The sequence below is a fragment of the Herpailurus yagouaroundi genome, unplaced genomic scaffold (assembly GCF_014898765.1).
Source record: "Herpailurus yagouaroundi ecotype Mexico unplaced genomic scaffold, PumYag 28, whole genome shotgun sequence".
NCBI classification, from domain to species: Eukaryota; Metazoa; Chordata; class Mammalia; order Carnivora; family Felidae; genus Herpailurus; species Herpailurus yagouaroundi.
Genome location: NW_024412376.1, coordinates 48,132,866 through 48,155,429, shown reverse-complemented (window position 1 = coordinate 48,155,429; position 22,564 = coordinate 48,132,866). Strand labels below are relative to the sequence as shown.

The following is a 22,564-nucleotide window of genomic DNA, read 5'->3' as shown; positions in this document are numbered from 1 at the left end:
CACTAGTGTACCATCTCAAAAGAGAATACATGCACTCAAGTCACTAGCAGTTCCCTGTCTATGGCCCCCAAATGACATTCATGGTATCTTTCAGTTTATTCTGAATATCTCCTTTAGTTGTCAGAGGTATATGTTATGATGAGGTCACCATGCTTGTCACTATAGGTGATGTTTCATGTGTGCTTAATATTGTGTAAGTGTGAAGATCCCCGACTGGAACCATAAGGAAAATGACTTCTTTGGCTATTCTGCCCTCTCAATGGGATGTGGTAAGGAGCAGTGAGATAATTTGACAGAAAGTTATATGAGCTCTGAGGTGGAAAGACACTGTGGAAATACACTATCATCCTCTCATGCAGCACAGACATGCCTGCTTTTTATAAGACAGAAAAAGTGGCAGAACACTCAGTCACTCACTCATACAACCTATATTTGTGGACACATTATGTAGGCACCAACCTTGGCAATGGGGCTACTACATTAATGAAGAAGATCAACTGGTCCCTTCAAGGAATTTAAGGAATCAGGTTTAGGAGGTTTTAGATACAATTAGTTCTTCTAGACCACCATGTCAAGCAACTTGCCCTCAGATATTTTTATTTCATCTTCCCAACAGACCTTTAGGATAAGCTCTGTAATTCCCATTCCCGTAGATGGCCACTTGCAGCACAAGAGCCAGTGGCTCTTGTGAGGTGATGTTAAGAGCAGACTATACACCTTTTACATCAACTCCAAAACTGAACCACAGAGATGCTTGCAAGAAATGTTAAAATACAGAGTTGGGTTGTTGCCAGTGACGCTTGTTAGACAAAAATATTAAAATGTATTTCAACAAAAACCTCTTCTGATTAGAGAAACAATGTTCTAAATGAAATTAATACCCTGAAACATAACAATACAGAGAGATCACCTCTAAAGAAACTTCTTTATTTATTTTAAAAAAAAATTTCTTTGTATGAAGAAACTTCTGTAAGAAGGATGAACTCCAAAATACCTCTGAAGGCCATATCAATTTTCTCCCAAAATGAAAACTACATTGTATTTTCTTCTAATTTGCTGCCTGTTGTACATAAAGAAACTCAAAGCTCACAAGTCTATCATCAAGGATGAGTAACAAGGAATTCTGGGCTTTCGATAACTTGAGGACCTGTTTCTTCTACAGCTTTAAGGGGACTTGAACTGATTTAAATTAGTTGTCATCAGACTCTAGACCAGACACAGGCTGTTTCTGAGCAGGGACACAAGCAAAGCCCTCATCCCTTAGTAGCGAGCCTTTCTCTTGCTATCTGCCTTCACGAGAAAAGGAGAAAAACAGCCTGGACAAATCCCTGCTTCAAACTGAGGACACTTTGATCTGCTTTTGCTGTGATGAGTGTTACTAACGATCCTGAAAATTTCTAATTTTAACCACTTATTTTAAAACAAACTACAGGGGCGCCTGGGTGGCGCAGTCGGTTAAGCGTCCGACTTCAGCCAGGTCAGGATCTCGCGGTCCGGGTTCGAGCCCCGCGTCAGGCTCTGGGCTGATGGCTCAGAGCCTGGAGCCTGTTTCCGATTCTGTGTCTCCTCTCTCTGCCCCTCCCCCGTTCATGCTCTGTCTCTCTCTGTCCCAAAAATAAATAAACATTGAAAAAAAATTTAAAACAAACTACAGACAGGTTTTTCCTTCCTTCTGATTGTTGCAAAGTTCAGTGAAACAGTGAAAAAGAAAAGGTAGGACTCCAAAAGAGCTACAAAAAAATACCTGGTTGATTTTAAAAAACACGATTGTTATTGTGCCATTGACTTCTACTGATGCTTCTTCCATGACGGCTAGTGTGGTTCTCTTCCATTTTGACTTATAGGCACCCTATCATTTTATGAGACAGACATTTTGTAGTATTTCCCTGAAATAATTGTGTAAGGAAGGAGGAAGAAAAATGAGAATTTGTCACAGAACTAAAGATTATTCAAGTTAGAGATTTGGGGGAGAGGCAGTCCGTAATGAGCCCTGCATGTCACTATATGCTCTTGCTGGCATGCTAAGAAGTCTTTATCCAGACCGTTTCTTGGGGTGCATTTGCAGAGTGCAACTTGAAGGGTTGAGGTAATGCCTCTCCCTGGTTAAAAAGCAAGCTTGCTTCCACTAGCCGTGAAGGCAATGGACTCCCTGAGTTCAGTATTCCTCCCTGTACTGTAACCCTCTGTGTGTGCAGGCACCTACCTGGGTCCCACAGCCTCCCCACTGTGGGACTTGGGGAATGTGGAGGACAGAAGCAAGCCAGCGTGAAGCTCACATTGCTGGCGAGCTATCCCTAATAGAGTTCTCGGACTCTGACCAGGCATCTCCTGTCTCCTTCCAGCATTCATGAATTCATAGCAGGCTAACTTGTTAGCCTTTAAGTAACGTAAAATCTCAGAGCCTGACAGAGAAACTCTCCCAAGTTGGTTATTTTTAGCACAAACAGTTACTAGGGAAACAGAAGTATGAGAATCATGCTTGTATATTGGAAGTAGGAAAATACATTAGCACTCTTAGCCTTGCTAGTAAGGCATTCTGGTACAAAATATCAGTTTCACTATTACCCTGACACCTATGCATGTCAAAGAATCACTTTGTCATATTAAAACAGAATCCCCTTTATGCTCGCAGAGCCCAATGATTACTGTTGATTTTAAAGCAAAGTGTTTTATGAAGATGTAGTGGAGCACGCACCCAGCCAAAATGATTAATAATCGTAGATTTGCATATAGAGAACCACAGAAACCCAAAATCTTAAAAGCGGGAATGGAGTGGCGCAAAGATCAATCACTGGGGAAAGCTTTCAGGACCTATGGCAGGCCTGTTACTAAGGGCTAGATGGTCAGACACAACCAAACCATCAAAGGTTGACTCTTAAATATGGTAATCTCTGGTATCACTCACTGGTAGTGTTCTTTGATAAATGCAGTGGTATTTTATATAATATTAGAGAAGCAGAATGAACTTTATTACAGTCCTTCACTTGAGGAAACAGGAGTCTATAGAAAAGTGACTCATCCCCTACAGATTTATGGTCAATTTCAAATATTTGGATATTCTACAGTATTTAGCTTATAATAAACCCTGAACTAAAATTTTCAACTAGTAAATATATGAAGAATTGAATGGACAAATATGGATTGAGCCAGAGCTGGAACCCAGGCTTCCTCTTGTTCAAACCAATGCTTGTTGCAGTGCTGATAGATCAGGCTTTCCAAACCAGTCATTTGCATACCATCATCACACTTTTTGCCACATTAAATTAACCCTTTAATTAACGTTATTTCTGAACATACCTTTGTTTTAGGCAACAACATCTGCAAGTTGAGGGTCGGTTGTATTATTTGTACTTTCAATTACAATAAAATATGCAACGATTTTTAAAGGCTAATCTTGCACAGCCAGAGGTATAAGCACCAATCTTTGGGAAACTGATTAAACATTACTTTGTGTAGAGAAAAATGAGCATCAATTTTTGCTCAGAATGCAGAATCATTCCCAATTACTTTCAGTTTTGCCATAAAGTCCAAACATAAAGTCCAAAGCTTGATTCCATGAAGACCCTGAGTCCTTCTGAATTCTCATTTGAGAAATTCTAAAAATACACTGGCAATTTCTTTTTCTCTATTAAACCAATGAATGAACATAACTCTAATCAAATTAGCCAACTATTGGTTATTATCAAGAAATTATAATGTTGAAAAAAGTATACATGAACAGTTTAATTTACCAAATAGCAGCATGGTATACTCTTAAGTCTAGTTTTGAAATCAAGTTTCAACAAGTAGAGTATATTCTTGACTCACCAAATTTAGGACATCACTCATTCTCCAATGAATTCAGTAACCTTTCAAGGGAAAAAAATAAGTAAAAAGGAAAATGTGAGTTCTTATTTAGGAATGAGATGAAACACATTTTGCAAATTAATGAGCTTAAAGTATCAGGGAACACACCTGGTTACACTTGAAAGTTATCAAAATGCCTCCATTTAGCATATTTCACTTTAAAATATCCCCAGAATGTTTAGAACTCTCTAATTGCTTAAGTTAGAAGTTTCATGTTCATGATGAGATTATGTCAGGCTGAAACATCAAAATTATCTTGGAAGTTCTCTACTATTTATCATTTCTTCCTTACATAATACATTGTTCTGTAACAATAGTTTTCAATTTAGAGTTCCCCATTCTTTACGAAGAGTATTTTACTTTTACGCTTTTATTTAGATGGTTATAAATTAATATATGCATATCCCAGACAACAAATGTTCATCTTATAATCAAATATTTCTGTGCAATTTCAGTGGTTTCTATTTGTACATGTATGTTTGCCTTATTCAGAAGAAGAGAATTTTTGTGGCTATTTTTAAACCATTTTTTTAATTGAAAAATATAATGCAAATATGGAGCATTTATTTTTATATAAAAATAAATGTATAGCTTAATAAATGGTTTACTCAGGACTAGTTTGGTAAAATTTCAACTTCCTTTTTCTATCCACTTGGGTGTACTGTTCTTTTTCCTTATATTTTTGTTATTTCAAGGGTTTTTCTTCTTTTTCTTTTTTCTTTTTTTATACAGTATTTTTTTAAGTTTATTTATTTATTTTGAGAGAGAGAGACAGAGCACACAAGCGGGGGAGGGGCAGAGAGAGAGGAAGAGAAAGGAAATCCTAATGTGCGGCTCAAACCCACAAATGAGACATCATGACCTAAGCCGAAGTCAAGAGCTGGACACTTAACCGACTGAGCCACCCAGGCCCTATCAAGGGTTTTTTTCTACATTCAAGGGCAGAACTTAATTATCAGTAACACTGTTTTATCAAATTTGCAATATTTTCTGATTGATATATTGCTAACTTTAGGATTATCATTTGGTACGTTCTCTTTTTTGAGATAGTTTTTCTAAAGACTTCCTTTAAACTCTAAAATATCTTACAAGATATATGTTTGGTTCCAGAATTTTTTAAAAGGCAAATGCTCTAAAATAATCATATTCTACTTGATGACAATCATTTTCTTGCATCTTTTCAGTGATTTTAGCATCCAAAATAAACCATAGATTTTTTTGTCTGTTTTTGAAAATATGTATTTAAAATTTTTTTTCTTAATGTTCATTCATTTTTAAGAGACAGAGACAGAGCATGAGTTGAGGAGTGGCAGAGAGAGAGGGAGACGCAGAATCCAAAGCAGGCTCCAGGATCCAAACTGTCAGCACAGAGCCCCGCGTGGGATATGAACCCACAAACTGTGAGATCATGACCCGAGCTGAAGTTGGATGCTTAACCAACTGAGTCACCCAGGTGCCCCTAAAAGTATGTATTTTAAGTGTCCTTTTATCTACAGGTTTTCTTTGCATTCTTTTCCCACCCAGTGCATTTTATTTTCTTTTTGTTGAAGAAAAGGGCTTTTTGTTTGTTGTTTTTGTCATTGTCTTGATAGCCAAATTTTGCTAATTTTGTCCAGGTGGTAGATTTACCATATTTCTCTCTGACCTCTGTTTTCCTTTTAAATTGCTACTTTATGGGCTTGAGCAGGTCAGGATGCAATTTCTTTTCCTTTTTTGGTGGGGGCAGGCAGGCAAGACTATTTCATAGGTGGTGGTACATTCTTCTTCCATCAGGAAATAAATGTCGTTTGGTGCGTTCTCTTTGCAATTTAGTGGTATTGGTGCTCTAGATTAGTGTTTCTCAGAGGTTGTTCTCATTGTATCCCAACCCCCAGGGCCTTTGAGACATTATTTTCCTAACCACACCCTCCCCTTATGAAATTGTCTTTGCGAAGCTTGGAAAACCATTATTTCTTCAAGTATTTTTTAGAACCAGACTCTCCTTCCTTTCCTTCTGGGACTCTGATGACACAAAATGGTATCTCTTTTGTTGTCTTTCATTCCTAAGGCTGATTGGTTTGTTTTTCCCTTCATTTTTTCCCCTTTAGTTCAAATTGCACCATTTCTACTGAGGTTTCCTCAAGTTCACTCTTTCCTCTTTCACCTCCATCATACCACTGACTCTTCAGTTTCACATTTTAGTTATTTTATGTTTCAGTTATAAAGTTTCCATTTGGTTCGTATTCATAGCTTTTATTATGTTACTTATACTCTCAATTGTAACCTCTCTTTCAGGATTTTTCATGATTGCTTGTTCACATACTTTTTAATAGCTGCCTAAAATCTTTTCTGGATATTTTCAACATTTGTGTCATCTTAGTGTTGGTATCTGTTGACTGTTATACCCATGTGAATTGAGATTTCATAGTTCTTCATAAGCTGAATAATTGTGGATTGGATCCTGGACATTTTGACTATTAGATCATGAGACCCTGGGTCTGGTTTAAATCCTATGGAAAACGTTAATAGTTTTGTTTTAGTGGGAATTTGAGTTGGTTAGGTTGAGGCAGCAAGTTCCAACCCACACCTTCTTTGGGCTGTGGTTTCAAAGTCATTTCAAATTGGAAAGTCTATGCAGTGCTTTATTTTTACTTAATTCTAATGATCCTGATAATAGTCCAATAAAGTTGGTTTTATGATACTTACTTTACAGATAAAAAGAGAAGTTTGAATTCACCTATTACTAGCTGTATGGTATTGGACAATTTAAGCCTTAATTTCATCTCCAAAATGGGATGGATAATACCTACATCATTGGATTGTTTGAGAACTGAGTAAAATAACACATGTAGCATATCTAGCATACTTCAAACCCTAAAGAAATCCTGGATAGTCTTCTCATTTAAAAAAAAAATCACTCTCAGGGCTCCTGGGTGGCTCAGTTGGTTGAGCGTCCGACTCTTGATCTTGGCTCAGGTCCTGATCTCACGGTTCATGGGATTGAGGCCCATGCTGTGCTCTGCGCTGGTGGCGAGGAGCCTGCTTGGGATTCTCTGGCTCTCGCTCTCTGCCCTGCCCCCACTCTCTCTCTTTCTCTTGCAAAAGAAATAAACATTTAAAAAAATCAGTTGCAGGGGCATCTGGGTGGCTTAGTCAGTTAAGCATCCGACTTTGACCTCTCCCCCGACTCATGCTCTGTCTCTGTCTCTCTCTCTCTCAAAAATAAATAAATAAATAAATAAATTTTTAAAATCAATTTCAGTGGGAAAAAATAATATATAATCAAATACAAACAATTTAAGTTACAGAAGATGACTTTTGACAGTCATATACACATGTAACCACCACTCCAATAAAAATATATAGAACATTTCCACTACAACAGAAAGTTCTCTCAGGCCCGTCTGTGGTCAACTCTTATCTGTCCTCAACCCCAGGCAACCACTAATCCAACTATTATAATAAATAAGTTTTGTCTGCTCTAGAGCTTTATATTAATAAAATCATACAGTTTGCACATTTTCTATCTGGCTGTTTTCACTCAGCATAATACACTTCAGATTCATCCATATTGGTAGTTTGTTACTTTCTATTGCTGACAAGCTTTATTCCATTATTTTACTGGGATGTTTTTCCATTATTGATTGAAAGAGTTCTTAGAAATTCTGAGTTCAAGTCCTTTGTTAGATCACGTATTATGATTTTTTCCCAGTCTATACATTGTCTTCATTTTCAAAATGGTGTCTTTCAAAGAGCAGGGTCACCTGGGTGGATAGGTTGGTTAAGCATCCAAATTGGGCTCAGGTCATTATCTCACAGTTGGTGAGTTCGAGCCCCACATGGGGCTCTGTACTGACAGCTCAGAGCCTGGAGCCTGCATTGCAGATTCTGTGTCTCCCTCTCTCTCTCTGCCCCTCCCCCACTCATGCTGTCTCTCTCTTCTTCAAAAATAAACATTAAAAAGAAGAGCAAAAATTATTAATATTTATAACGTTCAATTAATCATTTTGTTCTTTTATGGGTGTGTGTGTGTCCTTTCACAAAAAATTCTGCCAACACCAAAGGGATGAAGACTTTTTTCTTTGACCTCTTCTAGAAGATTTACAGTTTAAGCTTTTATGTTGTAATTTATGATCCATTCAGAATTAACAGTTCTCTGTATGCTATAAGGTAGGGATCGAGGTTCATTTTTTTCCCTTCAACCAATATTCAGTTGTTCCAGCACCATTTATGGAAAAAAATCTATCCTTTTTCATGAAAGGTACCATTGTGAAAATCAATTGACCATATTATGTGTGGGTTTATTCCTAGATTCTATTCTATTTCATTTACCTATGTGTCTATAACAATACTCCATTTATTTTATTGCTTTAACTTTATAATAAGACTTGAAATAAGGTAGTATAAGTCCTCTAACTTTATGGTTCTATTACAACATTGTTATTCTGTATCTTTTGTTTTTCCATATGAATTTTAGGATCAGCTTTAGACCATAATCTGTGAGAAAAGTGAAAGTTCTGGGGTCAGGAATCACAACTGGTCAGACCCTCTGTCTAGGAGCAATTGTTGGATTCGATCTCCTAAAAACTTGCAAAGGACTTTTGTGTCTATGTTCAGTTTTATGTCTTTTAGTGTTTTTGTCTAGTTTTGGAATCAGGGTAACACTGTTCTTATACAATGAATTGGAAAGTGTTCTTTCTTATTTTATTGTCTGGAAGAGTTTGTGTAGAATTTATATACTTACTTAATTTCTAAATTTTTCACAAATATCTTTGTTATTGATTTCTAGTTTAATTCTTTTGTCAGAAGAGAAAATATTTTATATGATTTCAATGATCTTATTTATTTTTTTTAATTTCAATCATTTTAAATGTGTTGAGGTTTGTTTCATGATAGAGAATATGATCCATTTTCTTGAATACTCCATGTACATTTGAAAAGAAGTTATGTTCTAGTTATTAGGTGGAATTTTTTATAAGTGCCAACTAGGTGAAATTGGTTGATAGGCTTTTTAAGGTCTTCTATGACAATAGTTCCCAAATTTTCCCGCACTCTGCTGAAATCACCTTTGTATCTTCCCAAAATATCAATGCCTGTATCTGAACCCTTGAGATTGTGACTTAAGAAGTAGGGGGTGTAGCCTGTTCTTTAGAATTCTTAAGAGATTCCCAGGTGATTCTAATGTGCAAGCCAAGCTTGGGACTTGAGTTCCTTACTAGTTTTCTTTTTTTATATAATTAAAAAATTTTTAATGTTTTATTTTTGAGAGAGAGAGGGAGTGTGTGAGCAGGGGAGGGGCAGAGAGAGAGGAAGACACAGAATCTGAAGCAGGCTCCAGGCTCTGAGCTGTCAGCACAGAGCCCTACACGGGGCTCGAACTCACAAACCGTGAGATCATGACCTGAGCCCAAGTTGGATGCTTAACCAACTGAACCACCGAGGCGCCCCTAGTTTTCTGTATATGTGTATTTATTTTACAAATTACAGAGAGGGGAGTGATGAACTCTTCAGCTGCACTGTGGGTTGGTTTCTTATTTCAGTCCTACCAGTTTTTGCTTCAGTGCTAGTTTATAGCACTATTAGGATTTTTCATATTCTTTTTTAATTTTTTTTAACATTTACTCATTTTTGAGAGACAGAGCATGAGCAGGGGAGGGTCAGAGAGAGAGAGGGAGACACAGAATCCAAAGCAGGCTCCAGGCTCTGAACTGTCAGCACAGAGCCTGACATGGTGCTCAAACTCAAGAGCCGTGAGATCATGACCTGAGCCAAAGTCGGATGCCTAACTAACTGAGCCACCAAGGTGCCCCTCATTACCACATTTAAAAATGTTGCTTATAAAATAGAATTAGCATATGATCCAGTAATTCTACTTCTGGATATACACCCAAAAGAATTGAAGGCAGGGTCTCAAAGAGATATTTGCACACATCATTGTCACAGTAGCATTCACAATAGCTCAAAGTTGGAAGCAACCCAAGTATCCACTGACAGATGTATAGAAAAACAAAATGTGCTCTATACATAAATGTAATGTTATTCTGTTTTCAAAAGGAAGGAAATTCTGACACATGCCACAGTATGGATGACCCTTGAGGATGTTATGATTAGTGAAAAGTCAGTCACAAAAAAATAAATACTGAAAGAGATTCCACATACATGAAGTATCTACAGTAGTCATATTCATAGAGACAGAAAGAATGGCAGTTGCCAGGTGCTGGAGGGAGAGATAAATGAGGAGTTGCTTTTTAATGGGTATAAAGTTTCAGCTTTGCAAGATGAAAAGTGTTCTGGAGACTGGTTGCATGGCAATGTGAATATAATTAACACTATTGAAGTGTACAATTTCAAATAGTTAAGATGAGGGGCGCCTGGGTAGCTCAGCCAGTTGAGCATCTGACTCTTGATTTCAGGTCAGGCCATGAACTCTAGGATTGGGGGCTGGAGTCTGACGGGGCTCCGTGCTGAGTGTAGAGGCTGCTTGGGATTCTCTCTCTCTCCCTCTGCCCCCTCCCCCTGCTCGTGCACCATGCTCTCTTTCTCTAAAACAAATCAAAAATAAAATAAGAAGATGGTACTTTTTTTGTTATTTGTATTTTATACTATAAACAACATGTATATTTTATGTTCTAACAACAACAAAGTTTCTTTTAATACTTCTTAGTCTTTGGTGTTCTGCAGTTTCATCAGGATGTGTCCAGGTATGAAATTCTTTATTTTAAACCTGTTCAAGAATTAAGTGCTTCTTGAATCTGAGCATTCAAACATTCCACAGTCCTGAAAAATTCTTAGTTATTATTCTTTGAATACTGCTCACACGCATTGTCTGTAATTTCTCTTTTTGACACTCCTACTGGATATACACTGGATCTTTCTTATTTTCCATTTATTTAGCTCCTGTGTTGCATTCTAGTATATTTTCTCAAATTACGTCACATAGTTCCAGCCAAATATACAGTTCTCAAATACTGAATGGAAGATTTTTAGATATATATACATATATATATGTATATACGTATATATACATATATACATATATATACACATATATATGTATATACATATATACATATATACACATGTATGTGTGTGTATATATATACACATGTATACATATATATATACACATATATGTGTGAATATATATATATTCTTAAAAGGATTAAGGCGGTATGTCAGCAAACTGAACCCTAAGTGAAAAATCAAGAAACAGGCAGACATAGGCTCACCTCTACAACTCAGGAGAATGTGCCAGAGCCAAAACAATATGGTATTACTACCCTGTACTCAACAAATATTAAACACAAGCAGGATGCTGCTTTGTGTCAAGTGCTGGATATCAATGAATGCTATCAAGCCAGATTACATTACATCCCAAAGCCTGGCCACAGCATTTCACACTGAATGTATGACCGTGAACAAGACATTTATTTATTCTTAAGCTTCAGTTTCTTTCTGTGGGTTGCTGTGAGAATCAAAATGAGAGAAGGTGAGCGAAAGTTCTATATATCAAAGTACTGTTAAAGTATTTTCTCAATTCTAAAATATTATTAAATGGTCAGGTGCACTATGGATTTAATAATCGTTTGGAAAGGAGGTGGAGAGGAACAATCCACTAGGGGTATTTGGGAAATTAAAAATATGGAAAAGTTTGCTTTTTGAATTGAGGTACTACAGTATTATACTGGCTTTATCTATCTTTCACGCCCACAAATACCCTTTTCTTAACTCTGAATGATTTCTCTCTCCCCCGGCATTTGGTTTTACCAACCTCCTTCCTGACAGCTGTCAGAATTTTCCACACTGGATTTCTGACCCCAATTTTCAGGCTCCTGCTGAGACTGAAGGGCTGCTTTCCTGGGACTGGCTTTCTCACGCCTAACTTCGCCTCTGTACTGCCATTGGCTGTTGTTTTTCCTGGACCCGCCCACATCAGCCTCAATCCTGATTGGATGCCAACGTCCTTTTGTTATGGCAAAAGGTGGATCCCTGGGCTTCGACAAAGGACGATTGGGGCGTCGTACAGCTAATGCGCAGGCGTGCCTTCTTGAGTGGGGATTGGTGGGAGACGGGGCAGGACGGGGCGGGACAGGGCGGGACTCCCGTTTCCGCGCACGCTCTGTGGGCGCAGAGGGCGGAGCTGCCGGTACCGGTTGGCGAAAGTGTTGGGGCCTGAGGCGTCCTCCCTATCCCTCCCACTCCCAGCGCCTCCAACGGCAGGTGAGGACAGTCTTGGGCGGCGGAGGGCCTGGCCCCGAGCTATTGGAGTTTGCGGCCACGGTACAGCCAAAGGCCTGGAGGGCGGGGTAGACTGGACGCGATCCGGCGCACCAGGGGCCCTGGAAGAGCGGCCTCGGGCCTGGGCGTTTGGTGGGCGGAGGAGGCCTGGCTGTCTGCAGAACCCCTGCGCAACCTCCGTCTCATCTTCTCATTATTGAGCCTAGAGGTTCCTTTGGGGAGGGGCTGCTTTCATCTCTGAGGCTGACGTTCTGCCGCCTTCTCACCGTCTCTTCTGAGTCGAAGGCCGTTGTCTAGCCTCCCGCCCTGATTGGGACGGCGGAGGGGCGTTTGGGTGGAATGGGACCTGGCACGCCTGGACTACTCCGTGGGTGCTCTGCCGAGAGCCCGCAGGTTGTGGGGAGAGGATGCCAAGGCGGGGAGGGTGGCGAGTGAGCGATAAATAAGGGCTTGGCGGCGGCTTTCCAGGGGCTGAAAGCAGCTCCCGGGTTAGTTTCTACTTGGGCTTTAGGGTCCTGCTGAGCAAGTTTTGGGGAGTTAGGATTGAAAAGGAGAGAGAAGATACATTTCTGAAAGGCAGGACTTTTGTTATACAATATAGCGAGACCACTACTATGACGTAACAATGTTAAAATGCTGTGCTGCCGACACCGTAAGTCTGTACCTGAAGATCCAAAGCTGTGCCTATATATTGTTGCCGTACTCAATTGATTAAATTCACGGTAGCTAGTCATTCTCTGGGACTCTAGCTTCCGTTCCTGTTCTCATTGGACCAATCAAATCAATTCCTTAATCTTGTAGAATCTCAAACTGCATTTATCTAACCAGAACAATTCAGAACTTGAAGGAGCCTGAACTGATAAACTCATGTTGAAAGTTGATACAGCTTGAAGGGAATGAAATTTATCTTCAGTTGCTTAGTAAAATATCAAAGGGATTTAACATCAAAGATTGCAAAATATTTGGAAAACTGAGATTAGGGCTGTTATTAAAGTTTTTTGCCATTATATAGTGGAAAAGCAGGAACTTTATAGTTAGACCTGCCTTCAAATTCTTGGTACAAACATTGGCTGTGAAGTCTAAGGCAGATACATAGCCTTTCTGAGATATAGCATCCACAAACATAAATTACGATGCCCTGTTGATTTGATGAACATGAACTAATAATATATGTAAAGCATTTAGTTGATTAACGCACAGTCAGTTTTAGATGCAGAAAAGTTGGTTGCATGTCAGTCTTAACTCTCAAAATCTTAGGTCTCAGATGTGAGCATACCTGGAATGGTATGGTGGAAAAAACTAGCCTGGGTACTCCTGGCTCTGGCAGTAACTACGTCTGTGATTTTGTGATGTTGGGTAAGCCATTATTACTTTTGGCCTTGGTTTGTTTATTGGTGAAATGAGGCAGCTAGACCAGATGATTTTTCCAAAATTTCTTTTTGTGGCCTGAATCAGAGTCAAAAGGGAGAGAAGATAACAGCTAATATTATTCAAGACCTTCTTTGTACAAGGTACCATTGCAAGCACGTTATATATATGAACTCATTAAATTCTTGACAACAAAACTATGAGGTATATACTCTTATCCTCATTTTACAGATGAGGAGACTGAGGCTGAGGTATAACCTTGCTCGAGGTTCCAGAGCTTATAAATAGCAGAGCTAGGATTTAAATACAGGTAATAAAAATTTATGTTCTTAATCACTGTGCTACACTGCCTCTTAACAGTGGTACTATTCAGGGTACTATAAAAGAAGGTAGAGGTCTACGTTCGTAAAACAGTAGTCTTTGGTCACAAGTGTGTGGGCATGGAAGATGGGTCCGTCCTAATGTTTGTCACGCTTCCTGACCCTTGTTCTCTCCATACCTTTTACATCCAGGACTTAAATTATCAAAATAGTTCTAGGTTCTCTTCCACTGACCAAAGCTAGATGAAGATAGGCATCAAAATTTACTGCAATTTGTTTTGTTTTGGTTTTAATATGAAATTTATTGTCAGATTGGTTTCCATACAACACCCAGTACACATCCCGTAAGGTGCCCTCCTCAATGCCCATCACCCACCCTCTCCTCCCTCCCACCCCCCATCAACCCTCAGTTTATTCTCAGTTTTTAAGAGTCTCTTATGTTTGGGCTCTCTCCCTCTCTAACTTTTTTTTTTCCTTCCTATCCCACATGGTCTTCTGTTAAGTTTCTCAGGATCCACGTAAGAGTGAAAACATATGGTATCTGTCTTTCTCTGTATGACTTATTTCACTTAGCATAACAGTCTCCAGTTCCATCCACGTTGCTACAAAAGGCCATATTTCATTCTTTCTTATTGCCAGGTAGTATTCCATTGTGTATATAAACCACAATTTCTTTATCCATTCATCAGTTGATGGACATTTAGGCTCTTTCCATAATTTGGCTATTGTTGAGAGTGCTGCTATGAACATTGGGGTACAAGTGCCCCTATGCATCAGCACTTGCATCCCTTGGAAACTTTACTGCAATTTTTGAGAAACACTTCTGAGATCCAATCTAGGCTTGAGTCAGAGTTGACAAATCTCAGAACCGTAATCATTTTGGAACTAAGGCAGCCTTAGGAAAAACAGATCAGCCTTAGCACCCCACATTCATTTCAGTGTCCTCACACTTGAGATACTTTGGTCTGGATTTTCTTTTCACATCAGATTTGCATTTATGTATAGGAACAGAAGAATTGACAGTGAACTCTAAAAAGTGCATTTCACATGAAATTGGATTGATATGATAACAACTATAGATTAAAAAACATTTTATAGTTGAAAAACTCAGTCTAATGTGCTAATGTAGACATCATGAAGTTTGAAGATTGATCTTATTTTGAAAGAAAAAATCTGTGGCTAAATTGCTTTGATACAAAGAGCTCAATGAACCTTCTGATCTTATATATAAAATAAATCAGTTTGTTACTCATTTTGAGGCCAGGCTATTTAATCATATCATAATAAGAGAAAATTGTTATTTGTCTTTTTTGTTGTTGTACAGAGGCAGCTGGCAATACTCCTGTCTCTTTTATTAAAGAATCATGAATACCCTTTTGTACAAGGCTGCCGATACAGTAGGGCAGATTTTGCACTGTGCTAGACTCAAGTGCAGTCTTACATGGACTATGATAAGAATGGTGTTCTCTCAGGTTGTGTTGTCGATCCCATAGCACTGTCCTTGTGCCTGCCTGGCTTCTGTGGCATTGACTCCACCCCAGTCTTCAGTGTGTGTTTCTAAGCTTCATTTTTCCTCTAATCCCCCTCCACCCCATTTTTCTGCCTTTTTTTCCTTCATTTTTTCAGATGAAGTCAAACTGTTGATAAACTATACAAAGATTTTCTATTGTTTGGTTTACATGTGGCCAAAATTTCAGAAACTGGCTTCATGATTACATTGATCAGTTTGGAACAGTTTGCTTTTGTAGACTTTTTACTTTTCGTGTTAGATTGAAACATAAGCAAGAAAAATATACCATATCCCTATACGAAATCTGATATCAAAGTCATTTGTATTGGTTGCATGATTATCTGTTGCTTGGCTTATGTATCTTACAATGCTTCTCATTTGTCATGAAAATTTTGTTTTAGCTGTATTTTTAAAAGCAAATATTAGAAATTTGAAGTACTTTTTGTATATTACTTAGCAGGGGAAATAGCCAAGCTGCAGGCTATTGTTGGCTGAGTACTCTCAAGATCACTTTTGCTTTTGGCTGTGGCCTATGTCATCCCTCCCAGACCTGTGTTAGCCAGGTCAGTGGTTGAAATAGTAGGAAAATTGCAAGTGTCAAATAGAGTTTTCACTGTTAACACTCTTCCTCTTCAGTTGTAAAGAGATACGTTGGTGATTGAATGGAGAGGGATAATTTTTGAAGTGTGGGCTTCGCATATTATAGTAAGTTGAATAAAGAATTTTTGGGGGCGCCTGGGTGGCTCAGTCAGCTGAGTGTGGAACTCTTGATTTCCGCTCAGGTCATGATCTCCTGGTTTCTGAGTTTGAGCCCTGCATCTGGCTCCATGCTGATGGGGCAGGGCTGAGATATTCTCTCTCTCTCTCTGCCCCTCCCCCACTCACACATGCATGCACACTGTCTGTCAAAATAAATGAAACTTTAAAATAAATAAATAAATAATTTTTAAAAAGATTTTTAGTAATTAGTCTACTTGGATTTATGTAGATGTACCGATACATATTACATATTAACATATTATGTGTATATATTATTGATATAAATTACACATATATTCTCAGGTTCCTTGCACTTCAGAGATATTTTATATGTATATTACATATGTACATATACTACGTATGTATGTATATATAATGCACATGTAATATGTATATAACATGTACATATATCACAAATATATGTGTCAACTTTCTCTGAAGTACACAGAACCTGAGAATTAAAACCATGTGAATAAGATACGAAGGGGAGAGTAACTAATTCTAGAGAAGTAGAAAGATCTCAGAAGACTTGGGAGTAGATTTATTAAGCATGAAATCAATTTTACATCATTTGTAGCTAGTTAATTCTTTAATAATGCTATGTGTAGGAGGTTTAATGTCTTTCTTTTTTAGAATAATACGTGATGTCTTGTTTCAGAGATAGTTCATATGTACGTACACTGAGCATTTTATCTTCACATTCATGCCAGTATCTGAAAACTCTTTAATGTGATTCTAGTTCTAGAATGTCGACATCCTTGTTCAGTAGGTCTGGGTTCCACTGTTTAGTATATGGAAGCATAACAATGCTTTGGGTATAAGAGGTGCTCCATAAATAATTTGTTGAAAGAGTAACAATATTGACAGGTCTAAATTGCTTCAGTGAGTAGGTTAGATTGGTGACCAGTAATAATCTGGTTTATTTAATAACTCTTGAACACACCAAATATGAAATGAATGTTAGCTATAGAGCACAACGTATTTCATAAGAATTTTATGCTTTAATATTTTGAAACCTTTTATAGGAACAATAAAATGTTAATGTTTTACTTATTCACATCCTAATTTTGTTTTAACTATAACTAGGATGTAACAGGTTGATATTTTCATTTATCCCACATTAATGTTTCAGATAACTAGTATTTTTCTCTTGAATGTTATCAATAAAAAGTTTTAAACAGTATATATAAAATAATACTTTAATGATGAAAAATATTTTTAAACACATTTGTTTTCATCCCTACTATCATCCTTAATAGAAGAGCTTTTTTCATTTTGCTGTTCTCTTTATTTGTATTTATGTATATTTTACATGATTTACATCAATGAATACACCATTTTATAAACATTCTTCTATGTTATTATAGTCATCCTAATTATTTTTAGTACCCACTCAATTAGAAACTACAGTAATTACAGACTGAATGGACAGTTTATGTTGTTTCCAATTTGGTGGGTTGTAAATAAGGTTGAAGTGAAGATTTTATATAATTTTTCCTTCTTTGTAATTTTCCTTAGGCTATATTTCCAAGAGCAAAATTGCTTAGTAGAAAATATTTAAATGTTTTTATGAGTGTAATTTATTACCATACTGCTTTCTAAGAAGATACATATTTAAGGGGCACCTGGGTGGCGCAGTCGGTTAAGCGTCCGACTTCAGCCAGGTCACGATCTCGCGGTCCGTGAGTTCGAGCCCCGCGTCGGGCTCTGGGCTGGTGGCTCGGAGCCTGGAGCCTGTTTCCGATTCTGTGTCTCCCTCTCTCTCTGCCCCTCCCCCGTTCATGCTCTGTCTCTCTCTGTCCCAAAAATAAATAAAAAAAAAAAAAAAAGAAGATACATATTTAAAATTTGTGTCTAATATTTTGTATTTGTTCTTCCATAACTTTGCTACTATTGATCATTATCTCCTTTAAAAAAATTTGATAAATGTACAATGGTATGTTACTGCTATATGTGTCTGTTTCTTTTTCTTATTGCAGACGATTCATCAAGGATTTTGTATCCAAGGCCCAAAAGTTTGTTACCCGAGATGATGAATGCTGACATGGATGGTATGTTCTTTATTTTCCTTTTTGTATGTTCCTGGTTTTGTGGATGCTTTTGGCTTAATACAGCAACAGAAAGAACAGAGAAGCAATATTTAGAGGGGTTGGATTTGGCTAATTTACTGACTTATATACTGTCTAGTTCTAGAAAGAATTGATGTTGGCAAAACATATCTGCCATGTGGGCATATAACTTTTTCCTTTACAGGGTTCTTGTGTAAGGCAAGTAAGATAACAAAGATGAAACATTTTGTATGACTTTAAGTGCTGCACTACACAAATGGTACCTAACGTTAATTAATAGTAAATGCAAACCTTTGTATTACAGCAGTTGATGCTGAAAATCAGGTGGAACTGGAGGAAAAAACGCGACTTATTAATCAAGTGTTGGAACTTCAACACACACTTGAAGGTGAGCCTCCATTTTGTAGTTTTCTTGAATAACATCCACTTAGTTGAAATTGTAAGCATTTATGTTGCTAAATTTTGTTACCGTGCCCCCAGTTTTTGAAAGTATAAACTTCAAAGTCCATTTCGATAATGTTTTCCCCCTCCTGCCTGCATCTTTGGCTGGTGATTTTAAAGAAGAGGTGTGCTTCAATGAGAAAGTCAAATAGTGTTCTTATGCATCCCTCTGGGTTTAAGGTAATGCTGTTTATTACATGAGAGCCCCCTTTTAAGCATTGTGTTATTACTAAGTCCACTTTAATAAAGCTTATATTAAAATAAAAAGTGTTTTAGCTTCAGAGATTAAAAGTAAATTGATCTGAGGTTTGTTTTCATTTTCTAAATGTCTTGCATAAAATTAATACTACCAGTGAAACATCTTGTTTTTTTTAATGTTTATTTATTTTTGAGAGGGAGTGTGAGAGTGAGCAGGGGAGAACCAGAGAGGGGGACAGGGGATCTGAAGCAGGCTCTGCACTGACAGCAGCATGCCCAATGTGGGGCTCAAACTCACAAACCCTGAGATTGTGACTTGAGCCAAAGTTGGATGTTCAACCAACCAAGCCACCCGGGTGTCCTGAAACATCTCGGTTTTTAGTGAAATTAAGAGGTTGTGGGGTTTTTTTTTCTTTTGTAACAGCAGGGTGAGCAGATCATGTCATTTCACTGGCTTCCTATTTCACAGTTAATAAAGGCCAGGTTATTCTCTGGCTCTGTTCCTTTTTACCTTTCAGAGTCAGTCATGTCACACTGTCTGCCTCATACATTCTGCCTCAGACACTCGCCTCCTTGCTGTTCTTTCAGCATGCTTCTACTTAGGGGCTTGAATCTTTCCCTTAGGTGTTTGCATTCTGTATGGCTCATTTCCTTCCTTTAGGTCTCTGGTCAAATTCCCTTTATCAAAATAGCTATCTATACTATATAAAGGGCAACCTCAGGGGCTCCTGGGTGGCTCAGTCATTTGAGCATCCAATTTCAGCTCAGGTCATGATCTCACGGTCTGTGAGTTCGGGCCCTGAGTCGGGCTCTGGGCTGACAGCTCAGAACCTGGAGCCTGCTTCGGATTCTGTGTCTCCCTCTCTGCCCCTCCCCTGCTCACGCTCTGTCTCTCTCAAAAATAAATAAACATTAAAAAAAATTTCAAAGGGCAACTTCCCTTTTGCTTCCTCCCACTCTTAACCCTTCTTTTTTTTTCCTTTTACTTGGGACCCCATAAATGCACATGTGTTCCCATGCATATTAGAATGTAAGCTCTGGGAAGGCAAGGGCTTTTGTTACTGTTGCCTCTAGAACAGTGCCCGACTCTTAGAGGGCACCCAATACTTAGTTGTTAAGTGAATGAATGGAGGTGATGTTTTATTTGATCATTAGGAACTGTGTCTTTTGAATTTCTTACTAAGGTAAAAATGCAAAATATTTCATTGCTTGGAAACTGACTTTCTATAGTCCGTGTATAAAGCAAGTTGTATTTGCCTACCACATTTTCTGAAGCGTTTCTAGCAAACATCTTAGTTTTTATGTTAAGGCATGAACCAAAATTCACATTTTGGTGAAAAAACTGAGTCTGTATTTTTTAGAAATAACCATTTTTTTTTTTAATTTTTTTTTTTCAACGTTTATTTAGTTTTTGGGACAGAGAGAGACAGAGCATGAACGGGGGAGGGGCAGAGACAGAGGGAGACACAGAATCGGAAACAGGCTCCAGGCTCTGAGCCATCTGCCCAGAGCCCGACGCGGGGCTCGAACTCACGGGCCGCGAGATCGTGACCTGGCTGAAGTCGGACGCTTAACCGACTGCGCCACCCAGGCGCCCCTAGAAATAACCATTTAAAGAAATAACCACTCAACATAAATGCTGTTTACCAAGAATAACATTCAGTCTAATGTGAAATCACTTTTTAAGAATTTTAGCTATTGACCGGCACTCAGTTTCCTTTGTTCACCTGAATTCTGAAGTTACTTGAATTTAAAAACAGAAAATTTAAAGATCATGTTATCTATTTTAAGAATGAATCTTAAGTCTTTTATGATATGGAGTCATTGCCATTATTTTATTGATAATGGGCTTTTTTATTTTTAATATAGACCTCTCCGCAAGAGTAGATGCAGTTAAGGAAGAAAATCTGAAGCTAAAATCAGAAAACCAAGTTCTTGGACAATATATAGAAAACCTCATGTCAGCTTCTAGTGTTTTTCAAACAACTGACACAAAAAGCAAAAGAAAGTAAGGGATTGACATCCCTTCTGTTTTATGGAATTGCTGCTGATCTTTTTTTCTTTAAAACTTGGATAGGTTCAAAAAGTTATAGTACTTTTGTTTGTGGCTTAATTGAATATTTATGAAGATAATATCAGATCTAGGCAAAATTAAGAGCATAACAGAAGACTTCCATGAGCTTGTGTATAATATGTTAGTCTATGAAAATGTGCTAATGTATTGTAGAGACTTTATAATTAGAAATGCATATATTTATGAAACTTGAAAATGAATGTTTTATCAAATTTGCTTTGATTTATAGGTTTAGCACTGTCTTTTATTATAGGCATATTAAGAGATACAAGAAAATAACCACCGTGTTGTGAAAAGTGACCAAAATCATGTACTGAACGCACAGCTTTATGTACCCTGTCTACCATGTTGTGCCTCTTCTCCATTTGCTTCTTCCTTCCCATTTCCCTTCCCCTAAGGAAGAAATTCGTTTCACATTTGTAAAAGTAATTTTACTAGTTAATCATCTGTGAGAGTAACCTGAGCTTGAATTATTGAAACTTAACCAAAATAAGACACTTTCTCAGTTAGGGCTTGTCATAGTTAGTAATAAGATAGGATTGTTGGTTTGTCTTTAATTGATTGAAAACAGAGGCCATAAATATGAAGACTTTTCTTTGCAACTGAGTTATCAAATTGGGAAGGTCTGTTGTTAAAAACTTCCTTTTGCACAGCTAATGCACTTGGTATCTGAAAAGATGAGCTCCGGTTATATGTTTGAAATAGAACAGAAATGGGATGGGAAAGGTACTGGGCAAACAGTAGTAACCAGCTCCAAATGTTTTCACTCCAGATTCGTGTGATCTGTGGCACAGACGATATCTTTTGGGGAATATATGAATATGAAAGTAGATTAAATGTGACTAACCTTAGGTCAACCACACCTAGAAGAGAACAGTTACAAAGTAGTTTAGTCTCAAGGTTTCTTTGTGGTACCCAGCAGATCAACTTTTGCAAAACCCCTTGAAGAGTGTATTAGTGTCAGAATCATGAACAAAATGGAGGAGTTTTACATGTATACTAAGTGATATTTTCTCAGTATTTTAATCTACTTCCCCAGAATTTTCTGTAAACCTAACTACTTGGTTTGCAGAGTTTTAGTCACTCTTTGACAGTTTCAAGAAATTGTTTGTAGATTCCATTTGGTAAGAAAATTAATATCAGAAGTAATGTTAAAATGTTAAATAGGAAGAGAGATCCGCTAATATAGATTTGGTTATTAGATTTGGGCTACTTTTAATCATGGAATAATCTTAACGTTTGTATTGGTGTAAGATTCGATGAATGACTTTAGCTGTATGAATATAATAGTTATACTGCAAACATTTTGCATCCCTTTTGTGACCTAATTTACAAACATTTAAACTTGTGTTCCAGTTTTGCTTTACTGTTTAATAAAAACCTGTTTCAGAGATTGTGTGTGTGTGAATATAGTAACTGTGGTGTGTATAATGATGTAGTGGTGTATCCAGGGTTGTTCAAAGCTACAGGATAAGTAGCATATCTTATTTAAGTACCAGTTACTTTATGTTTAGGGGAATATTTTTATTAAAACAAATGTTAGAGGATATTATACATTGATTTTTATTTTTAAAAACATTTTTTTAATGTTTATTTATATTTGAGAGAGAGAGAGACACAGAGCGTGAGCAGCGGAGGGGCAGAGAGAGAGGGAGACAACAGAATCTGAAGCAGGCTCCAGGCTCTGAGCTCTCAGCACAGAGCCAGACGCGGGCCCAGACTCACAAACCACAAGATCATGACCTGAGCCGAAGTTGGATGC

General features: G+C 37.7%; 1 protein-coding gene and 1 long non-coding RNA gene across 6 annotated transcripts in view; one reads left to right on the top strand and one right to left on the bottom strand.

Annotated features, from left to right (window-relative positions):
* The window catches only part of LOC121029467 (uncharacterized), a 132,949-nt gene extending 121,095 nt beyond the window's left edge, over positions 1-11,854 (bottom strand). Inside the window, exons 1-2 of the long non-coding RNA XR_005789739.1 lie at positions 11,597-11,854; positions 3,808-3,848 (exon numbers count right to left, since the gene is read on the bottom strand). This is a non-coding gene — a long non-coding RNA (uncharacterized LOC121029467). The remainder of the gene's footprint in view (positions 1-3,807; positions 3,849-11,596) is intronic.
* The window catches only part of SCOC (short coiled-coil protein), a 45,021-nt gene extending 22,826 nt beyond the window's left edge, over positions 1-22,195 (top strand). Inside the window, exons 1-6 of one of the 5 annotated variants that reach the window (XM_040473516.1) lie at positions 11,924-12,045; positions 13,663-13,741; positions 15,898-15,966; positions 18,000-18,071; positions 18,394-18,477; positions 20,598-22,195. In XM_040473516.1, coding sequence (XP_040329450.1) covers positions 18,050-18,071; positions 18,394-18,477; positions 20,598-20,740 — 249 coding nt within the window. In that variant the 5' untranslated portion in view covers positions 11,924-12,045; positions 13,663-13,741; positions 15,898-15,966; positions 18,000-18,049 and the 3' untranslated portion in view covers positions 20,741-22,195. Of the gene's footprint in view, positions 1-11,923; positions 12,106-13,662; positions 13,742-15,718; positions 15,825-15,897; positions 15,967-17,999; positions 18,072-18,393; positions 18,478-20,597 lie in introns of those variants that run through there. The other 4 variants (XM_040473506.1, XM_040473534.1, XM_040473525.1 and 1 more) reach the window with 4 other exon arrangements.
* Positions 22,196-22,564: the final 369 nt, after the last annotated feature.